The sequence below is a fragment of the Parasteatoda tepidariorum genome, chromosome 6 (assembly GCF_982258835.1).
Source record: "Parasteatoda tepidariorum strain Cologne lab strain chromosome 6, Ptep-v5.0, whole genome shotgun sequence".
Classification (NCBI taxonomy): Eukaryota; Metazoa; Arthropoda; class Arachnida; order Araneae; family Theridiidae; genus Parasteatoda; species Parasteatoda tepidariorum.
Genome location: NC_141760.1, coordinates 102,039,816 through 102,063,778, shown reverse-complemented (window position 1 = coordinate 102,063,778; position 23,963 = coordinate 102,039,816). Strand labels below are relative to the sequence as shown.

At 29.7% G+C, this 23,963-nt stretch overlaps 1 protein-coding gene across 3 annotated transcripts in view; it reads right to left on the bottom strand.

Annotated features, from left to right (window-relative positions):
- Positions 1-23,963, bottom strand: part of LOC107445749 (hemicentin-1) — a 449,355-nt gene that overhangs the window by 5,604 nt on the left and 419,788 nt on the right. Inside the window, exons 14-16 of one of the 3 annotated variants that reach the window (XM_087166304.1) lie at positions 6,396-6,547; positions 3,360-3,620; positions 2,190-2,313 (exon numbers count right to left, since the gene is read on the bottom strand). In XM_087166304.1, coding sequence (XP_087022430.1) covers positions 2,190-2,313; positions 3,360-3,620; positions 6,396-6,547 — 537 coding nt within the window. The remainder of the gene's footprint in view (positions 1-2,189; positions 2,314-3,359; positions 3,621-6,395; positions 6,548-23,963) is intronic. The other 2 variants (XM_087166305.1, XM_087166306.1) reach the window with 2 other exon arrangements.

Here is a 23,963-nt window from a genome sequence, read left to right as displayed (position 1 = left end):
ATACATGTAATGGGCTTTTATTCAGATTTGTTATATACTTCCTATTTGTATTTAGTTTTAACGTATTGCATTACAATGTTAACCCATTGATACAGTAGCGTAAACAAATGCAAACCGGCTTCATCAGAGTAAAAACAATACAGTTGTATAGTATCACCTGATACTTATTATAATTTTACATAGAATCTTATAGTGCGTCTAATAACATGGCTGTAGAAGTGCAGAATGTTTCAAACTAAAAATGTCTCCTTATATTTCCAATACTCTTATCGTTGCATTTATTGTGATGACGTTTAAAATAATGAATTACAATGTTATGATTCATAAAAATGAGATGTCATGGGAATCATGAAAGGGAAAATAATATTCTGGAATATCTTAAGTTCTTTTTTATCTAAAGAAACCAATCCTACTAAAAATCCCTTCATTTTTCGAGAGATCTATAAAAGGATGTATCGTTAAGCATCTCCATAAAACTTTTGAATGCCTTGTTTTTATGCGATTGTGAGGATAGTTTTACTTAAAAATATAAAAATAAAACATTTTACGACACTCAATTTATTTCGTTGTAAAAGGGAACAAGAAAGTTTTTTTTTTTTTTTTACAGATGTACTTTACTGATATTAAAAGTAATTTCGGAAAAATGATACGAATCTTTAATGCATCTCGGAATACATTGTTCTTTATTTTATCGTTAAGAATGGACAGATAGATATATTTTCGAAACTGGAAATATTCCACGATAGAAATCATTACAAATTCGTACATCGTAAGCATCCTTCCCTGAATAAAACTAAAACTAAACTCAGCGGCGCGACAGCCCTAGAGGGCCAAGGCCTACTGTGCCCATCTCAGTTTTCTTGACCTTGGGCTCTGGGGTGCTGAAGCAGATGTTCCGGTCAGGTGGTCAGCCGAACGCGGAACCCCCAGTGTTTAGTCCCCAAGCATACTTGGTACTCATTTATCGACCCACTGAAGGGATGAAAGGCTCAGTCAGCCTTACCCGGCCCGAGGATCGAACCAGGGACCTGTGGCACGACAGCGCGAAGCCCTACCGCTCAGCCACAGGGCACCCCTTCCCTTATTATCCCGAGTTAACTCGTGTACGTATGTTTTGCAAATATTTATCATCCCGAGAAAACTCGGGCTTAGAAGAATTTGTCAGTGTATTTTGTTTTATCACGTTTTTACTCGGTCGGAAGAATGAAAGCATAATCTGCTGTGATGGGAAGTTTGCCGAGTTTTATTTGGGAGTTTTGATGTTGGACTGCACACGTGTTTTGTGCCATTGTAATATACGATGGTTGCTGAATTGACACAGCAGTAAGAGTTAAAAAAAAAAGGCGTATTCCTTCACTGACGTTTGTTGAAGTATCACTTTTGTGTTGTCCCTTGTTTTAAGAACTGTCATACAAAGACTCATATTTAACTTTTTTTTCATTTGCCCGAAATAACTCGGGATAGTAAACTAATTTTAAATTAAAGGTTTCTTACACATAAAAAAAAAATTCAAATTTCAACTTTGTTATGTTGCTACATTACACCTGGTCAATATTCTACTCCTCAATCGTTTTTTTTTAGTTTTCGCTCATTTAACCGCAATAGCCTTCTAATTTTAAAATTGATAAATTTTTTCAAAACTTGTACATTATGTTTTGTTTTAGTTCCTTGTATTTATTAATAAAATAAAAAAAAATATGATGTTTTTTGCATTTTTTTTTAGAAATAATTGGTAAACGAAGTGGTTAAATATGTAAGTTTTTTTTTTTACCATGTATATTTACCACGAAAACCAATACAGAACTGAGGGTTTTTATTAAATATATATTGTAAACATCTATTGTAAACATCTATCATACAGGGTATTCTAAAACTCACGCACAAAGAAATTAAGATGACGAATGTAGAAATTTTTATTGATTTATATTTTATGCAGTATTACTATATATAGAATAGCATATTCCGTGAATTATCTTTGTAATTTTGCTGTCAGTTTGTATAAATGTCGATACAGCACTTTTTTTTCCAGAGACTTTTTTGGAATAAACCTAGACTTGAAAAAAAAATCTACGAAAAAAAGTATGTATTGTGTTAAAAATTTAGTTTATATTTTTGAGCTTTATACTTTGGTGGATTTAAAAGAGTTTATGGATTGTGAATTTATACAACCTACTTGTATAGTATCCTACCTTTTGCAGCTTCCGATGTGAACTTGAGCGTAGCATATTTGGTCAGTTCTTTGTTTACTGGTTGTGCACGGTGGAATGGTAATGCCAAATCGACATATATCACTGGAGACGGATTAAGATATTTCTGAAACATGCCATCACAACAATTTCATGCATCATACATATCATTAGTCACACAAAGCAAGTTAGTCATAAAACACACACAGAGACATTTATTGAGATCTTAAGAATTAAAGGGAAAAAAGCAATCAAAAGCTTATAATTCTTATCGCGTTTCAGAACGCGACCATGATGACATATGATTCTTTTTTCACGCTAAGGGTATCCATACATAAGACAAGCTTATCTGACTTCAGCAGCTCAGTATCACACGGATATAAATTTGATTTGGGAACGATTTATTTCATTGAAAAATGGAGTTTGAGGTGCGTTATAGTTGCGAATATGTATATTTTTTTTTCGTTTTTATTAGATTTAGGGTATTTAAACATGTAAACAACTGTGCGTGTTCGGTTCTTCCGAAAGGGTATCTAATTTACTGATCTACGAGTTTCATGTTAATATTTTGATGGAATAGGAAAAGAGTATTCTTATTGAAATAGCTGGGTGTAGATTTGTCGCTTGCAGTTTTTAAAAAAATATTAGGAGCATTTCATTACAGTAAAATCGGATACCGTCAATAATAATAAACTGTAAATTCCAGCGTTTGCAGCATTGATTTTTAAAGTAAATTAGGCTCGTAAAAGTCAACTCTAATTATTATTTGTTAATGTATTTATTTTTAATAAATTTATACTAAAAATCTTTCGTCAAGTTTTTTTTTTGCCGCATCCTGTACTTATTTTTTTTAACTATTTAAACTTGAAAAAAAATTTATTTTCAAAAAATAATCTTTTTTTCTGAAATTTTTTTTTATTAAGTTATGGATGGGTTGGATTCAGTAAATACAAATTTAAAAAAAAAATAAATAAATAAAATAATGCCTCTAAGTTTTCGGTCTGTTAACAAAGTTTTGGTGTCAAATTAATCAGAATAAAATTAAATAACAAAAAATTAAAAAGTTTGAGTCAGAACACCCCTGAGACCCACTAGGCAATTTAAAAGTTCCTTATCCGTATGTTTGTAAAATTTTATGCATAATAATTGCGAATTTTCATTTTATGAGCATACCTGTGAGTTACCTCCATTTTCTCTAGAATGGGACAGACCTTCAGCCCACTCTATGGAATCAGGACCTGACCCGTGTTTGGGACAGGGCTCTCTTTTGCTGGAGCTCCCTGAAGTCCTCCTCTGGACTTTAGTGTTGGTTTGGGGACTTTGTTGTTGTTCTTTACAATCTTGTCTGCAGTAGAGTACATTCTGGTATGCTCGTGAAAAATCAGCAGGCAGAGACTGTCTCATGCGGGCACTTGGGAAGGAAGGCACAGACTGCTAACAAAGCATTCATCAACATGCATGCGATTAGTTTAATTAAATGCATCCCATTCATTAAATTATGGTTAGAAATTTTTTTTTATAGTTCGAAAAAGAATCCCGTTCACAAAACGAAACTAATGGAACTTCCAAGTCCTCAAGCAACTATAAATATGCTCAAATGCAACTTAAATTCTAGTTTTGTGTCATGCCCAGATTAAATTCCAAATCTTATCTTTGTTCATGTTTCAATGCAACTCGAAGTATGTTTTTTTTTTCAAGTTCAGATGCAACTCAAAATACAATTTTTGGACTTGCTGATACAATTCATATCATTTTTGTTCTAAGGTAATTCTGAATATTAAATTCTGCTCTGACGAAACACAAAAACTTATTTTCATTCAAGTCTTGACGTGAATAAAACAATCATATTGTTTCTTACTACACCACGTCGCTTTTTGTTAAAGTCTTGAAGTAACAATAAATATCAAACATGGTTTGACTTTTATTGCGAACCATAATCTCACCTTTTAGTTTAAGTCCTGATGCAATCTTATTGTTTTAAGTTTCAGAAACAATATTTTGCAAATTTTATTGCATCCAACTTGCTCCGGACAGCAAATATATATTTTAAAGTGGTAGTTTACCAATTGTGATTCTTGGTTTAATAAATTCAATTTAGTAGATTTTTATCTACCACCATTTCTAAATAATTCGTAGGGTTAGATAATTCACCACTTTATAGTACTTACGTCATGCTATACCTTTTGAAAATAAAGCAAAAATAGTCAAATATTTGCAAAATGTACGTTGTAGTTATTTACCGTTTTTTTTTTAATTATTTTGGCGTGTCCGGAGCAGTTGGCATCTCTGTATTTATACAGAGCATCCTTTAAAAACCACGAAGTGCTTTCCGTACTTCACAGATAAAATTGCAAATTTTGAATTTTATGAATATCATAGGCATGCTTAATTTATCGATAACTCGATCGAAATTGTCTTGGAAATTATTAGTGTCGTTTTGTGAACGCGAAATGTTCGATTAGTAATGTTTTTTATCATATTATTCATTCAACTCGAAGACTATTTATCAGCACACACAATTCATAAATCGGTTAATATACAAATTTGTATTTCTTGGCGTGGTAATTAATTGGTCAGGCAGTTTAAATTCTCACTACTTCTACCATTTAAAGATTTGAAAAACTAGTATAAGTATAACGAAAATCAAACCTTAAGACTTAAAGCCCTTTAAGTAAGTTTCGTTATACAATATTGCTTAAAGGTTTTAAAAAATAAAATGGCTGGTTGCTCAATGCTTCATTATAGAATATTTCAATGCGTTTCTTTAGAAATAATATTTAGAAAACGTGTGGTGTATAATGTTAGGTCAAAATGGCTGCTCACGTTATTGAAATCTAAGTGAATACAAAACGTCTTATAAACTTAAAGTTTTAATACCAATATATAACGCACTTCTAACATTATCTGTCATGAATAAACTTCTAACACAAGCAATAAATATTTATAAATAGTATTTTAAACGCTGATCGAAAAAAAATTTATGCTCCAACTACCAGTTTCCCTAGTATAACAGTTTTAACGTCATTCAATAATTTATGCATTTACTATTCCATTTGTGGGATATTATGGATTGCATAACTAGGGCACATTGATATGGGATGAAACATGTAAAATTTCAATACAGAATACTTTAAAATACACTAACTACTCATCATGAAGTATTAAAAAAAATGCATGGATTTCATAAGTTTTGGAAGAAATTATATTTTTGACTTTATTAAATCAAATATTTTATAATTTATGAAGTTAACTGTTAGATAGTGTTAACTATGTTACAGCTATTAGAAAGAATTAACAATGTTACAATTGTTAAAAGAAGATATGTTAACTTCTGCAGTTCCATAAGCTTTAAAAATATATTTAATGTTCAGATTTCCATGTTGTTTGCAAAATGAGATATTAAGTGTTTTTCAATATTTATCACCTTTGTACATTCTTTTTTCTAAAATGATATTTATCCATAGATTTTTTTGCTATCAACTAGAAAGTTTTTAATAATATAAAATTTTAACAGCTGACACGAATGAAACATCTATTATAATAATCTATATAAAATATATGATTAGACAGTTGTTGACGGTTAATATCAAAACCAATTTCGTTTAAATTTTATCTTTTCAGAAATTTACAAAAGATAATTGCATTTTTTCTATTAATTTTAGTTAAACATCGCTCGCGATATTGTAACAAAATTGCAGTCTATTCCTTTTTTAAAAGCATTATTATTGCTAAAAAAATTTAATTTTAATGAAAAAAATATTGGTCTGACGCTTTGCAAGGCTTGTAATATACTTTTACTTTAAAAAAATATAAAATTTGGATTATTTTTGTGCTGTATAAACAAAACTGAATTCTTACTTTAAATAATCAAATAATAAATATATAAATAAACGACTATACTAAATTTTCAGAAAATAAAAAAAAAGCGAAATACTCTTTAAAATTAGAATCTTCAGCAATTATAGTTTTCAAGATAGTAAACATTTAAAAAAATAATTGAACAGTTAACAAGTTTCCAAATTTAAACACAACAAATTTAATCTACTTCAATAAGCGAATTCTTAAGGAAATGCGTGATTAATTTTAAAGTTATTGTCCTAAAATATATTAAAACTTGGTTAACACAATCAAATTAAAACATGCTGCATTATTAAATACTTTGGCAAGCCAAAATGTGCAAACCACAAATTGGTAGTGTAATTTCCTTACCCCCTGACGGTGGAATGGCATGTTTTCGTACATGACGTTTCCTTCGGATTCTGGTGCAGATGGTCCATTCTGTTTGGTGTCAGATCCGCTAACATTCTGGTAGAGGCTGTCACCTCCCCCCAGAGGAGCTTTACCGGGACTGCTGATATAACCTGATACAACAAATGATTCATTACAAAAGATGTTAAAAAAGGTGCTTAACCAAATTATTCAACAAAAAATAAGCACATTTTATGTACTTTTCAAGTACTCAAAAAAATATTTTAAGCACTAAAAAATTATCATAGTCAGGCAGGGTTGGAAAGTTTTTGACAATTGACAGTTTTTTCTGCTTTTAACCGTCATGACAAAAAAAAAGGCATTGCTTTTGACAGTTGTCCAAAATCACGAAAGTTTGAATCGTTTTCATACGCTACGGACTGGCAATACGCCGAAATAGATAGGGGTTGAACTAATTGTGAAAACGTTGAATAGAACAATGTGAACTGTGTCTTTTTGCAAAAATCTACATGGTAAAGGAAAAATATCATTTTGGAAAAGGGAAAATAAAGCAATTTTTAAAAACACCCAATAGAAAAAGCACCTTTAAGGGCCAACGAAAATCGAAAATAAGCACCTTTAAGCACTTGTAAAAAATGTATATTACATGCGTAATAAAAGTAATTTTTTTTTTACTGTTCCTTGCAGTCAACGATTTTTTTAAAAAGATTTCGTTAAGATTTAAGATAAAAAGATTTATGATATTCTACTTCGTTTATATTTTCTGCTTTAACAAACATGTTTGAATAGAAAATGCATATGCATGAGGGAAGAAAGATTAAACGATGTATAGTGCAAATGGTATGAAATACGATTGTTTCTTCATTTTCCTTTCTTTTTTCATAATTAGTGTTTTAAAGTAGTGATGGCAAAACATTTTTTACTCAAAGGAGGAAAAATTATGCGCATAATTTTAGTAGTTTATATGCGAACTAAAGACAACGTCTAAAGTTTATAGAATTTAACAGTTTATTTAACATTAAAAACATTAATGATTTTACGAATTAACTTTCTAAACGAATGTGTTTTTCCCAAATAAGCAATCTTGTGTATTTTTTCTTAATTTTATCTTTCAGAGCTTTTCCAAATATTACATTTTTTTAAAAAAAAATTATATTTTAAACTAATTAAATATTAACACGTATACTTTTTTTTTAAAGAACATGATTTATTTGCTAAAAGCTGATAAAAAATTAATTTTCATGAAAACCTTTCAAGTTCGAGATGTTTATACTTTAAAGTACTTACATAAAGGGTAGGGTATCGAACATTTTCTGAAATTTCCTTTAAATATATTAATTTCAATTAATTAAATTCATTAAAAGACATCATTGTTCTTTAATAAAAATAATAGATTCATTTCAAATGTTTAGTTTAAAAAAATGTTTACTTTGGTAGTCTGAATATGCGAAAAGAATTGAAAAACCTTTAATATTTAAACGAAGAGTTTGAATGTTTGGAGAGCGTCTCTTCCAGAACCCTTTGAAACACCCACCTGAAATTTCAGCAGAGGTTGCAAGGGTTAATATTATCCTTCGATCATTAAAATTTTTTAAAATTCAGTTAAGGAAAGACGAGGAATTTTATCGTTAGTTCAACATCAGCATTAAACTGTATATGTTACCGTGAAGGACCGAAATCAAGAGAAGGTCAACCTTCACCGGTGAATGTCAACAATCACATAGTCGCTTTGGTGAATGTCCGAAATATTTGTTTTATCCGATTGGATATTAATTTATTTCTTGATATTATTATATTTATTCGATATTTTAATATCTGCTGAAGATAGATTAGGAGAAACATCAACGTCCGGAGCACCGGTTAAATGCATACCGGGCAGTGGCACTTAACTAGACCTAGTATATATTTCGAGCATTTACCCAAGCGACTATGTGGTAGTCAACATTCACCGAAGTCAAGATTCACTGAAAGTCAACAACAACCGATTTCGTTCATTCACTGTAACATGTACACTTTTTTGGTTCACCGATAGTACCATTCTTGCAGAGATGCCAACTTGCTCCGGACAGCAAATATATATTTTAAAGTGGTAGTTTATCAGTTGTGATTCTTGGTTTAATAAATTCAATTTAGTAGACTTTTATCCACCACTATTTCTAAATAATTCGCAGGCTTATGTAATTCACCGCTTTGTAGTACGTATGCCATGCTATACCTTTTAAAAAGCAAGCAAAAATAGTCAAATATTTGCAAAATTTACTTTGTAGTTATCTACCGTTTTATTAATTATTTTGGTTTGTCCGGAGCAGTTGGCATCTCTGTTCTTGATTGAGTAATTTTTAACTATCAGAACTTTACTGGTGAGCATCATGCCAAATAATACTGAATAACATTATTTCAATGGGATGAACATTTAAATAACGTGTTTTGATTAATCTAATAGCATAAAGCCCCCGGAAAGGGTAGGAAATAAAAATAAGTAAAAAAAAACTAAAATAATTTTAAATTACTTTAATTGCGTGGAGTATATGCCTTCCAGTTTTGCACATAATTTCATGGGGGGGGGATTAAAACCAATTTTATTGATTATTAATACCCCACCCCTTTACAAAGAACGAATATTCAGCTAGTATTAAATGTAATAATAAAAAGTTTGCTGGCAAATGATGCTTAAAATTGTGTACAAACATGTATCTATATAACCACACATTCGTATCGTTACTTATCCAATAGATGTAGGAAACATACATTTCATGTTATCTTTTTCAATTCCATGTGATAAGAATAGGAAACATCTGAAATTCGGTTACAGCTACAAAAGAAAGAAAGAAAGAGACACCATTGAATCTGATACAAGTATATAAACAGTGAGAACAACTTGTTCATTTCACTCTTGTCAGCTAAACCGACAATACATTTCATGGACAAAACCGTATTCTGGGAAATGTCCCTCAGACATTCAACCAAGACGACTACAAGAGAACGCAAAATAAGAGAGAGAGAGGAAAAAAAATCTAAATGAGATGAAGGAATGCGATTTTTCTTTCGTCCACTAAAACCGAAATCTTTTCATCCACTTGTCTCCATTTTTTTTCTTCTTTAATGTTAGTTATTTGATTTGGTTTACCCATTCTGCGAAGTAAGAATATCCTGTTTCTTTTTCACAATTTATATTAGGTATATTTTGATGACAATTGAGCAGATTGTTTCTGAACAGAAACAAGAATCTACGAATCACTAAAAAGAAAGTCTACTGTTCTATTTTCTTATTGCTTACAATAATGTCAGCAATACTGTATTTATCTCGCCAAATATTTTTATATAAAGTTCTTTAAAATCAGCATATTTAGCTAAACTTTGTTACATATTTGATTTGGTTTACCCATTCTGCGAGGCAAGAATATCCAGATTTTTTTTTTTTTTTGCATTTTATATTTGGTATATTTTGATGACAATTGAGCAGATTGTTTCTGAACAGAAACAAGAATCTACGAATCACTAAAAAGAAAGTCTATTGTTCTATATTCTTATTGTTTACAATAATCTCAGCAATACTGTATTTATCTCGCCAAATATTTTTATACAAAGTTTTTTAAAGTCAGCATATTTAGCAAAATTTTGTTATATATTTGATTTGGTTTACCCATTCTGCGAGGTAAGAATATCTGGGGTTTTTTTCTTCACAATTTATATTAGGCATATTTTGATGACAAATGAGCAGATCGTTTCTGAACAGAAACAAGAATCGACGAATCACTAAAAAGAAAGTCCATTGTTCTATATTCTTATTGTTTACAATAATCTCAGCAATACTGTATTTATCTCGCCAAATATTTTTATACAAAGTTTTTTAAAGTCAGCATATTTAGCAAAATTTTGTTATATATTTGATTCGGTTTACCCATTCTGCGAAGTAAGAAAATGCTGTTTTTTCCCACAATTTATATTAGGTATATTTTGATGACAATTGAGCAGATTGTTTCTGAACAGAAACAAGAATCTACGAATCACTAAAAAGAAAGTCTACTGTTCTATTTTCTTATTGTTTACAATAATCTCAGCAATACTGTATTTATCTCGCCAAATATTTTTATATAAAGTTCTTTAAAATCAGCATATTTAGCTAAACTTTGTTACATATTTGATATGGTTTACCCATTCTGCGAGGCAAGAATATCCAGATTTTTTTTTTTTTCGCATTTTATATTTGGTATATTTTGATGACATTTGAGCAGATTGTTTCTGAACAGAAACAAGAATCTACGAATCATTAAAAAGAAAGTCTATTGTTCTATTTTCTTATTGTTTACAATAATCTCAGCAATACTGTATTTATCTCGCCAAATATTTTATATAAAGTTCCTTAAAGTCAGCATATTTAACTAAATTTTGTAACATATTTGATTTGGTTTACCCATTTTGCGAGGTAAGAATATCCGTTTTTTTTTTACAATTTATATTAGGTATATTTTGATGACAATTGAGCAGAATGTTTCTGAACAGAAACAAGAATCTACGAATCACTAACAAGAAAGTCTATTGTTCTATTTTCTTATTGTTTGCAGTAATCTAAGTAATACTGTATTTATCTCGCCAAATATTTTTATATAAAGTTCTTTAAAATCAGCATATTTAGCTAAACTTTGTTACATATTTGATTTGGTTTACCCATTCTGCGAGGCAAGAATATCCAGATTTTTTTTACATTTTATATTTGGTATTTTTTGATGACAATTGAGCAGATTGTTTCTGAACAGAAACAAGAATCTACGAATCACTAAAAAGAAAGTCTATTGTTTACGATAATCTAAGCAATACCAAGTTTTACTGCACTGATACATAATTGTTGTAATTTTTTTTTTCTCTCTTAATATATTCTATTATACACATAAATTATACACTTTCTAGTGAATATGGTGGAATTAGTTTCGTTAATGTTTAGTTGTATCGACAAGTTTAAGATTTATCAACAATTTGTCGATTTGGAGTTGAGCATTCTGTGAGTAGAGAACATTTGTTCAACAAACATTGATGCCACTTTAAATGATGATTTTTGATCAGAAATAAAACTCCAACCAGTAAATAAAACTCCATTTCAGTACACCACATCTGTGGTGTTATAGATTTGTTAAAATTTTTTTCTAATAACATTTCAACACTCGAAGGTAACTTTTCTAATGAGTATTAGAAAATCGGTTTCCTTATTGTTTAGACAATATTTAGATGCATCAACAATATTTTAGTTGGTATTATGTATTAAAGTGAAAAAGTCTGTTTAACAAATATTGGATTCTGATAGATATTTAGAAATTTTTTTTTTAAAAATAAAATTAAGAATTTGTGCATTTAAGTTTCACAACACCGCCGGTATAATAATATTTTACTTTATTCTTTCCGATTAACAAACATTGGATTCTGATAGAAACTTAGCAAATTGTTTTCACACTTTTAGCAAATAATTAACAAAATAGTTCATAATTAATTAAAATAATTAACAAACATTTAGTTATCATAATTTCGCAATACCAGAAATCTGTTGTAATGTAAGAATTTCTAATGTTTTTTTTCTTAATTTTTCTTTCTACAATATCATAATTTATATTCAGAGAAGAGCAAACTTTGTAACTCCTTTAGCAGAATCAGTTTAATCTAGAACTGTAAATAGTCACTAGCCAAGTGGCGAGTCAACAAAAGGAAGTGGCGACTTATCTAGTCACTATTCACATCCCCTTTTTTTCATGTTAAAAGTATATCACCGTAGGAAGAGTTTCTGCAGAGCAGAATTTTTCTTAAAAAGTCTAATGCCTCCATTCAAGTTCCATCATTGTGTGTTCTATAACAGTCATTGAACAGCCGACCCGATTTTGGGTTTATGACTACAAATGTTTAACCCTGTAGCCTTGTAATTTTAAACGGAATTCAGAAGACAAAGGATTTTCTGGATCAAGTATTGGGAGAAATTTGTCTTCGTGGATGACTTTCTCGATGGAACTAACCCGCATTTGCGTTACATGGAGAGGTAAATCGCAAAAATCCCCCACGGTTAGCTTGACAGCAAGGGGACTCTAACCCATGATCAGTCTACCACTGAGGATATTTTACGTCAGCACTATGGTTAGTGTAAACAGGTGCGGAATTCGTAACGACCTGTCATCGCTGAGATTCGAACCCCAGTCTCCTCATTCGAAGGCGAACGCTCTATCCCCTGAGCCACCAGGACTCATCAATGTGTGTTGGAAATATGGAAATACAAGCAGACTTTTTTAACATTTCTCCTGTTTCAAAGTTGTAATGACTAGATTAAATGTATTTAATCTCGCCAAATATTTTTATATAAAGTTCTTTAATGTCAGTATATTTAACTAAATATATCGACTAAAAATAATAATGAAAAAAATAATATAAATATATAACAATAATTCTAAAATTATTGTTAAATATTTACATTATTGAATTGGCTTTTAAAATCCGAAGACTATTTCGAATATGACTTTTTTTTTTAAATAAAAAAATATATTTATCATTTAATTCAAAAAAAAAAAAAAAAAAAAACTTTTGCAAAAAGTGGCTTATTAGGTTTGAGGAAAAAGTGGCTATGAAGACATCAAAGTCAATCGGCCACTGGCTACCGACGGAAAACTCAAACTTTCAGGTCTAGTTTCACCGTTGCTTGTATACATAGACTATGTTTAGATGTATTAGCAATTCTGGTAACAATCTAACATCACAAATTCATGACAGCGAACATCTATTGTAATGCACCTGTTTTAAATATCTTATATATAATATTTAAAGTCTTTCTTATAATATTAAATATTTAATAGTCTTATAATATTAAATATTTAACGTCTTTCTAATATACCACAAAAACTGTTTCGTGAAAGAAAAATATTTGAATGCGTATGGTAGAATCGGTTTTGCTTAGTTGTTTCGATAGATCAAGTATATTTTTATCTGGGGTCGCACCTTCTGTGAGATGAAAAAATCTGATCAACAAACTTTTGATTCTGAGCAGAAATGATTTTGATCAATAACGTGCGTCTCAAAGCATCGAGCGTCGATAGTGCCCAGGTAGCAGAGAAATTTACGTCAGAAAACTAAAACGTCGAATTATAGCAAAAAATTGTTATCCAAAAAATGTAAAATTTGCGTAATAATTTACGTAAATAAATTCGTTTCTTTTACGAATATTTTACCAACCACTTTTTACTCCGTAAGAATGAGTACGCAATTTTTATTTATTATTTACGTCAACAATACGTCAAAATTTACATAAATTAATATGTTAAATGATAGAAAAAAAATGGTTATCCAAAAAACGAAAAAATACAAATAAACCAAAATACCGAACAAATAATTATGAAATTTACCAAAATTTAAATAGTAAATTTGCTTTGCCAATAATACGTAAAATACACAGAATCATTTTGTAAAATTCTTTTGGAAAATTTACTTAAAATTTTACGTAATTCATTCGTTTCTTCTACGAATATTTTACCAACCACGTTTTACTAGGCAAGAATGAGTACGTAGTTTTTACTTATTATTTACTTCAACAGTACGTCAAAATTTACGTAATATATATGAAACGTCAAATTATTGAAAAAAGTGGATATCCAAGAAACAAAAAAATTGCGTAAATAAACTGAAATGCCGAATAAATAATATTGAAATTTACCGAAATTTAAAGGTGAATTTGCTTTCTCAATAATACGTAAAATACACAGAATCATTTTGTAAAATTCTTTTGGAAAATTTACTTAAAATTTTACGTAATTAATTCGGTTCTTTTACGAATATTTTACCAACCACGTTTTACTAGGCAAGAATGAGTACGTAATTTTTACTTATTATTTACGTCAAAATGTACGTAATATATATGAAACGTCAAATTATTGAAAAAAGTGAATATCCAAGAAACAAAATAATTGCATAAATAAACTGAAATGCCGAATAAATAATATTGAAATTTACCGAAATTTAAAGGTAAATTTGCTTTGTCAATAATATGTAAAATACACAGAATCATTTTTACCAAATTTAAATAGTAAATATTTAACCTTCAATCTTTCGTAAATTAAATAAAAGCAAGTCGGAGACATCCATTCTGTTAATATTACGTAAAATGTACGTATAAAGCGACTTTACTTAATTTACGTATCATGACTACATGGGTGACTTTTTTTAAAAAAATTTTGGAAATTTCATTGAAATTAAGTTTATACAACCTGGAAATAAATTTGTTTCAAAACTTATTTTTCTTAATCTTACCCCGAATGAAACCGCTTATTAATGAAAGTAATAATTTACTTTACCATAAAACAGAACTTAAAAAGCATTTTTTTTCCTCACTCAAATTTTACAAAGATTCGAAAAAACTTTTTGATTCGATAATAAATCCCCAAACTACATTGTACATAAAAAAAAATCATACACAAGAAAAAAAAAATGACACAATAAAAATGTTCGAAGTAGTCGTTTGGACCATAAATTTAATGAATTACCGATACGTTCTATTTTTTTTCTCTTCCATTGTGAGTGTTCGAATTCTCTTTATCATCGAACGCAGATGCCACGCTTTTGATACCAAGTTTCAGTGTTAAAAGACTACACTAACAATGTTGGTAGTTTTTGTGGTTTATGTCAAGTAAAAAGAATTATCCTCCTCAGAGTCCATTTATTTGGATGAAATCTATCCCACATAATGCGGGTACATCACCCGGGTACCCGGGTGATTTCCGACTGCACTACCGTTGATGACCTGTCTCTCGGAGCGGCAGAAAAAGTTTTGGGAGAGATAGGGGTCATTAATTTGGTCAGCAGACAAGTAACAATGTCATGTGTCAGCAGCTTGTACTGGCAAGTGTCAGTTTTGAAAGACTAAAAACATGAATAAGATGGATTATTTTTTTTCCAACACCATTTTAGAATGAAGGAAGAATTAATTCATTACTTTGAGTCGTTTTGAAAAAAATTATCGGTTATCATTTTTTTCTTCTTCGTCGGAAATAAGATGCATTGTTTCGTAGAATCAATTGAGCGTGAAATAAAAAGATTTCCTTCTTTTCCCAATCAAATATTTTATTTAATTTTGGTTGTTTTTGCACATTTTTTTTTCTTTCTTTCGTATTTATTTAAATATTAAAATATTAAGTAATTAAAAAAAGAGCATTAATGAATAATCTCTAGGAAAACGATTTTTTTAAATTTAATAAAAAATTTAAAATGTTTTTATTAGTATTGATCTCCAGTAAATTAATATTTCTAAAAATAATCATACAATTGATAATCCCTTTATAGAAACTCCAGTGAGTTGCTAATGATTTTAGATAATCTCTAGAAATAAAAAAAAGAGGTAACACACCACAAATACGAACTTATTCAAAACAATTTCTTTTACATCTCCAAATCAAATATTCTTCATAGTTAAAGTAAATTATCAGTTAAAGTAAAATAAATATTTTATTTAATTTTGTTTATTTTTGTATATTTTTTCTTTCTTTCTTTCGTATTTATTTAAAGATTAAAATATTAAGTAATTAAAAAGAGAGCATTAATAAATTGTCTCTAGGAAAACGATTTCTCAAATTTAATAAAAAGTTTAAAATGTTTATTAGTAGGGGAGAGTGGGATCAATTGTAACATTTTTTACATAACTATTTTTAACTAACAAAAAATCCAATATATTATTAGTATTAATTGACAGACGAGTAAAGTAACACTATCCTCTACTAGAAAAAAAATAAATACCTTATTTTAAATGTTATTATATTAGTTATAACAATTTCTGACAGTCATGCACTTGTTACAATTGTCCCCACTTACGGGGTCAATTGTAACAGATCATAAATTCAACTAAAACATAGTTAATTATACATATTATCATAGTTGTGATATATTTTTTTATTGATCAAAATGGTAGTGATATTTTTGGAGTAAAAATAATAATGAGCAGAGATCTAAAGGGTTGAACTTTTAACTTTAAGGGGTTAAAAATTTCAATTTGTACTGTGAAAGATGACAAATAAAATAATGCACATGCAACATAATATAAATGATATAGGAAACTATTGGTGGTTCTTAAAGAGTTAAGTAATGGTTTGTAAACATAAGATTATTTATTTTCAGCTGTTACAATCGCCCCTTTACTTATTGTTACAAACGTCCCCATGACGCCATTTCAGCTTCATTTGTTAAAAACAATGCTAGTTAATTAAAAAAACAGATATTTTTTTTAAAAAAATGTTAATTAAGGTGTCCACTTACATACTCGGTTAATAATTTTTATTTGTTTAAACAAAATTACTTTGTTACAATATAATATTCTAATACCAAAAAAAAGTACTTACGTAGCGTGAAAATATCTTTTGTGATTTAACTCCTTCAAAAGTACATAAAAATGGTTGCCAGCAGGGGTGTACATGAAGATTTATTAAATACACCTTGTGCGCCACCTAGGAAGCAAATCTAGAACCCGACACTCGAAATTTTTGCTCTGTTACAATCGTACCCTGTTACAATTGACCCCACTCTCCCCTATTGATCTCCTATAAATTAATATTTCTAAAAAAATCTTACTACTGATAATCCTTTACATAGAAAATCCAGTCAGTTGCTAAGGATTTTAGACAGGGTGCGCAGCCAAATTATTCAACAAAAAATAAGCACTTTTCAAGCACTCAAAAAATATTTTTAAGCACTTCAAAAAATATCATAATTAGGCAGGGTTGAAAAGTTTCAGACAATTAACGGTTTTATCTTGTTTTAACCGTCATGTAAAAAAAAAAAAACCTTTTGGCATTGTTTTCGACAATTGTCAAAAATCATGAAATTTTGAATCATGTAAAACGAATGTTGTTTTCATACGCTACGGACTGACAATAGGCCGAAATAGATTGGGGTTGAATTAATTGTGAAAACGTTGAATAGAACAATAAGAACTGTGTATTTTTGCATAATTCGAAGCGAAAATCAGCATAGTAAAGAAAAATCTCATTTTGAAAAAGGGAAAATTAAGCGTTTTTTGAAAACACCCAATAAAAAAAGCACCTTTAAGGGTTTTTAAAAAACGAAAATAAGCACCTTTAAGCACTTTTTAAAAACACTACGCACCCTGTTAGATAATCCCTATAAATAAAAAAGAGGTTACACACCACAAATACCAACTTATTCAAAACAATTTCTTTTACAGCTCCAAATCAAACATTCTTCATCGTTAAAGATTAAAAACAATGCAGGAAACAAAAGCGAATTGCATCCGCTGGCTAAAAGACATTCTTTTTCCCCTTTTGTTTCTGTATAAATTTATTGAACAGCATTATTATTTAACTTATCAAAGTGAACAGGACGAATTAAAATAAAAAAGAATGCCTCTCAGAGAATGTTAGAGTTAGATCCCAACAACAAATGCGTAGTTCTCATCAGAAACTTTGCAAGAGGAAATGAATAAAGATTGCCAAAGCAGAAAATCGGAAGCAATCAAGAGATAAAGGCAAGCAGTCCATAATTGAGTAAAGGATTCATAACATTATCCCTGGGAATTGGGATCTTTCCCTATTTATAATCATATTTTTACTTTCCCTTAAAGCAAGTTATTTTACGAATTTTCTAAGGTGTATAGCTTTGGATCAAGAGAATAAAATGTTTTATAATATTGCTTGTTATAAATGGCAGAAGAGTTTTGTTTGCGGTGGATGCTGATATTGGGAATTGAGCATATGGATTGTTTGGTGAATTTAAAATATGTATTTTTAAGTGTGTGCTCTTAAAGCAAAGATATAAAATGGATTATACCATTAAAAAATATTGAAGAATTATGTGTGTTTCTTTTTCACACAGATAAGTAAACACTTATACCTAATAAAGAAAACGAAATTCGTGTATGTTGTAATGTCCTAGCCTTATTTTTTTCCACAAACCACCCGTTAGCAAATTGGAAAGAACTTGTAGTTTTAATATCTACAATTTGAATTTAACTGCTAACTAAAAGTAAACCTGCTGAAGTTTTTTATTTTCCTTGTATGCATTTATCTCAAGCTATCTAAGGGAATTTTCATCATTATTTTGGTTTTATTGTTCTTTTTTTATACATAATCATAACTTTGCTTTTTTTAAAAATAAATCATCTGAAACTAGGCAGTAATGTACCACTTTCTACAAATGATATATAAGTTTTAACCTCGGCGAAAGATATGGCACTTTGCGTTAATCCAATCTAAGTTATAGAATGAGTATCCTTAATTAAACTGACGGTTTTCAAACATTTATGACGGGAAAACATCTAAGACAGGATTAACAAAACCATTTTGGAAGAAAATTCATACGTTATAGCAAATTTTTCGAATTGTACTGTTAAATGCAGGGTATCTTAAATTAAACTGGTGATTTTCAATCATTTATGACAGGTAAACTGTCAAGAATAACAAAACAATTTAAGCATCAAATTTCTGTGATGCAGCATACTTTCGCCGTATCGCACTGCTATATTAACTTAAACTGACGGTTTTCATATACAAATAAATATCAAATTTTCAGGAACAAGAAAAACATAGTTTGAATGTAGTGGGTATATATAAACATTCTGTTTCATTTATAAGCATAGATTTTACAAAGATTATACCTTTTTTTAAACACTCAATGAATACAAACTTTATTATTAACATATTTCATTTTATAACCGTCGTTTAACAGCCGACCCAATTTTGGGTTTACGACTGCCAATGTTCATCTCCGTAGCCTTGTAATTTTGAACCCAATTCAGAAGACAAGAGAACTCCTGAATCAAGTATTGAGAGAAATTTGACTTCATGGACGACTTTCTGGTGGAACTAACCTGCATTTGCGTTAAATGGAGAGGAAAACCACGGTTAGCTTGACGGCAAGGGTTCTCTAACCCCATTATTCGTCTACCACTGAGGATAATTTACGTAAGCACTATGGTCCGTGCAATCCGGTTGCGGAATTCGTATTGATCAGCTGTCGCTGGGATTCGAACCCGGTTCGTCTCATTGGAAGGCGAACGCTCCCTGAGCCCTCACGGCTCTTTTATTAATGTATATTATTAATTTAGCTAACTCAAGTGGACGACCAAAACGCTGTGCTTCTCTGATATTAAAATTTTAGTTTTTCAGCTTGGCATACCAGTCACGAACTATTATTGCAGGCTGTGACGCCCTCTTAAATACTCAGTTTAAATGTCTCGAGCAGCTTTTGAGTCAAGTTAATAATACAAAAAAATTCATAACACTTCCGGAAATGACACAGTACTTAAAAAAAAAACTCATTCATCAAAAGCATCTTATTAAAATTTCTTACTCTATTTACAACATGGGTAAAAATCAAAGAATAATAACTTTAAAAGTACAAAAATTTTGTAATAAAAGTTTTTAAACTCATTGACGTCTTTCAAAATGTTTACAAAAAAAATTCCCCAAAGAACATCAGTATATGATCGGGACAACAATATATGTCACTTCAACGACGCTCTTCTTTAAATCAAGATTAATTACTGTCACATACTTTTAGACTTATTTTTTCAAGGCATTCTATTCTAATTTTCTTTCCCGCGAACTCTACTTCCTTATTCCTTTTAGAATTTTTTTTTTACTGCTTTTTGCCGAAATCATTAATCATAAATATGATGGAAGCAACAACAAAAAAAAGTTTTAAAATTCCGAAATTCAAAACTGTTGTTTTATTTGGAAGTACCAGTGTCTTTAAACAGAATTGATGTCGAATACTTAGCAAGAATCAATTTAAAGAATACGCCAGGCTTCCTACTCCTCAACTCCACTCGACTGTTTTTCCCTCACAGACAACTTCCTCTGGCTGGAGGATTCCTACCCATTTATGTTTTCGTTTCTTCATCATTTGGTATATAATCACCTATGACTTAGATTGTCGCCATCTTGCTGCAGATGGTCATGGCAGATCCTTTGCTAAATGATCCAAAAAATGGTAAAGACAAACTATGGGACCCAACATACCGAATTGCCCTACTTCTTTAATGATTTGGGTTTTTTTTCTTCCTTCTGTGACCAAAGAAAGTAGTGCAGATATTTCTAGATTTTTTGAGAAGCTTCGGGTTTCACTTAACAATTTTTGCATAAAAATAAAATATGGTGTCATAAAATGTATTTGAACTTTATTAATTTGAAAAGTAGCTACTTAACTTGAATGTGCAATATAATGAATCAGGGTTTTTTAACGTATGGGTTGAAGAAACATTGAATTAAAGTATTTCAGGATACTAAAGTTGAAGCAAGGAGTTAAGAGAATATTACTTAATTTTAAAAGAAGCTAATTCTCTTGAATGTGCAATGTAATGAATCAGGGTTTTTTAACGTATGGGTTGAAGAAACATTGAATAAAAGAATTTCAGGATACTGAAGTTGAAGCAAGGAGTTTAAAGAATATTGCTTAATTTTAAAAAAAGCTACTTAACTTGAATAAGCCATGTTATGAATCAGGGTTTTTTAACGTGAGGGTTGAAGAAACATTGAATAAAAGTATTTCAGGCTTATAAATTTGAAGCAAGAAGTTTATACTAAAAAGCCGAGGAATTATTATTGCAAAGCCTTTTTTTTATATTTAAATAAAAAGGAAGTAAAAAAAACAATGCAAAATTGTATTATTACATGTTATTTTATTTTTTTGAAATTATTTTCCAATTAACTTTAGATATATCTTGAAATGAAGCAAATAACTGTAAACTTTACGATTTCAGAACATTTCTCATATGAAATTAAAACAATAAAAATAATTATAAAAAAAAATTTTCGTGGAATTATCCTTAGTTAAAATGCAGCAAACAGCTATAAAACTTAATTAAGTATAAAAACTCACATTTGTATGCCAGATTTCCTAACTTAAAACATCATCTGCACTAGTTAATATACAAAACTCCTATAATCATTAAGATATCACCTTAATACAAGAATGTCAAAAAAGAATACAGCTGCTTTTAAGAAGAATGAAAAAGACTTAAGGTATCCGAACACGTTCGGAGGATTTTTTTAAAAATATTAAGTTTCAGAACACTTTAATTATGTTTTTATATTTATTATATGTAAAAACTAATATTAAATAAGAGAAATTAGACATTTATATTATATTTTGTTTTTAAAAGCTAAATAACAAGAAAAAAATGATGTTTTTTTCATAAAACTTGTGAAAGGATATACTTGTATCAAAAATGTGTTATTATCAAAATAAAGAGCTGAATTTTGTCTAGTGTCTCTATAAATTTAATTTTTTATAGAGAATTGAAAACTTTTTATGAGATTTTTGTCAAATTTTTTACTTTGTATTTCACATTTTAGACCAATAATAAAAAACTATTAAGTATTTTTAAGCAATCGTAGCACAAGCACTAGAAAACATTATACATAATACACATACAAAGTTTTATTGAAATATATCAACAACTTTTTTAATAATGAATTTTGAAAGTTACTATTTTTGCGTGAAATTACATTCTGAGAAAAAGGCATTTAAAGTATAAATTATATCATTTCTATTTTGAAAATGCTTCAATACTTCTAAAATTCTCCCGATTTGTATGTGATACCTTCCTTTTTCTCAATTTTACAAATTCTTTGTTTTTTTGCAACCCTATTTTTTTTCTGACAATATTTACATTAGTTAATGAATGGCATTGAGACTCATACACACGCTCAAAATCAAGTTCTGTAAAACCTTTTAAAGTTTTATTGCCAGGACTGACTCCAACTATGTCGAGTATACTTTTCAGTCCCAGAAAACCTTTATTAAACTGAATAACAGCCAAATACACACCAAATTGTAATGTTTGCAATTCAACGAACACTTCCGTAGGGACAAATTTCCAAACAATGCCATTAAAGCTACTAATATAAATGATAAATTGAGAGGCTCATTTCCAGCAGCATTAAAATAATAATTATTTATGTCAAAGAAAGATAATTATCCCAAAATAAAGATAAATATAACTGTTTTTGTCCCACTTCCGGTTTAGGAATGCTATTTTCGGTTTCATTTTTCAGTTATCGACTAATATTCTTTTAATCATAACTTTTGTTCTAATTGACGCACAGTGTCAAGAATCCCACCCTTTAATTTAATTATAAAATTAACCAATAGATGGCGATAGCATGCCCAGTTTTGAAATAAAAATGATTTAATGTATATGTAAAACAGTTGTTCAAAAAAAGAAAATAAATTAGTTGTTGTGTTTTGTTCTAATGCTCGGCTCTTCACTTTTCGAATGCCGTCCAATTGAAAATTGGATTTACATTTAGCGAATTCCTGACAAAAACTGGCGCCCGAACAGGGACGCATTTGATAGCGAAGAGAATTTAAAAGAATTAAATCATAATAGTTAGAAATGGATCGTTTAAAAACGAAAAGAACACCATTGCGATCAGCTTTCACAAAGACATTTAATAGCCTGACGGAGGAAGTAGAAAAAGAAACCGTTGACCTTCAAAGTATTCTTATTTTATCGGAACAACTTGAAGAAAAATTTAACAGATTGAAAGCTGACGATATGGAAATTTTAGAGTTTCTACTGGAAAATAAAGCATCAGAAGAAGAATATACAAAAGAATTTGACAGCTGTGAAGCCTATACGGATAAATTCGTAGCTCTGAAAACGAAAGTAAGCAACATAACGGCCAGTAGAAATGTCGGCATTTCAATAACTTCTAATGAAAGAAATATGGAATTACAACAACCATCGATGGCGGCAACTACCTTTAAACTGCCGAAAATAAGTTTAATAGAATTTGATGGAGATCCCCGGAATTGGCTTAACTTCTGGAATACTTTTAAGAAAATTCATGAAGATTCTAATATAGATAAGCACTCGAAGTTTGTTTACTTGATCCAAGCTACAACTCCAAAATCGAAAGCTCGAGAAATAGTTCAAAGTTTCCCCACAACTGAAGAGAATTATCCCAAAGTTATTGAGCATTTAAAAAACCGTTTTGGAAGAGAAGACATTTTGATACAGCTGTATGTGCGCGATCTATTAAATATTGTGTTGTCGAATGCTAGTGGAAATAAGAAGAATTTTAATTTATCATTTTTATATGATAACCTTGAATCGAAACTGCGATCATTGGAATCGTTGGGTGTAACCCAAGACAAATATGCCAGTATTTTATTTCCCTTAGTGGAAACATGCTTACCCCAGGATACCTTAAAGATATGGGAGAGGGAACGGGAGAAGACAACCCATAATCAAGGTAAGACTGATTTAGAATGTATACTTTTATTCTTAAAAAATGAGGTGTTAACTGAAGAAAGATTAATGTTTGCGCGTTTCTCATTTGATAAAACTAAAAAATTTGATAAAAATAACTTTTTCGAAGATTCAAATGTTCCTACTTGTCATGATTTATATATGGGGGACAAATCGAAAGAAAGGGGTTTTATTAAAAAAATTGAAGAAACATGTATATTCTGTGATAAACCTCATTTAAGTGAAAAATGTTTTAAATCTAATATGATATTATATGAGGATAAGAGAAATTTAGTTCTTAAGAAAGGGGGGTGTTTTGTTTGTCTGAAACGAAATCATGTTGCCCG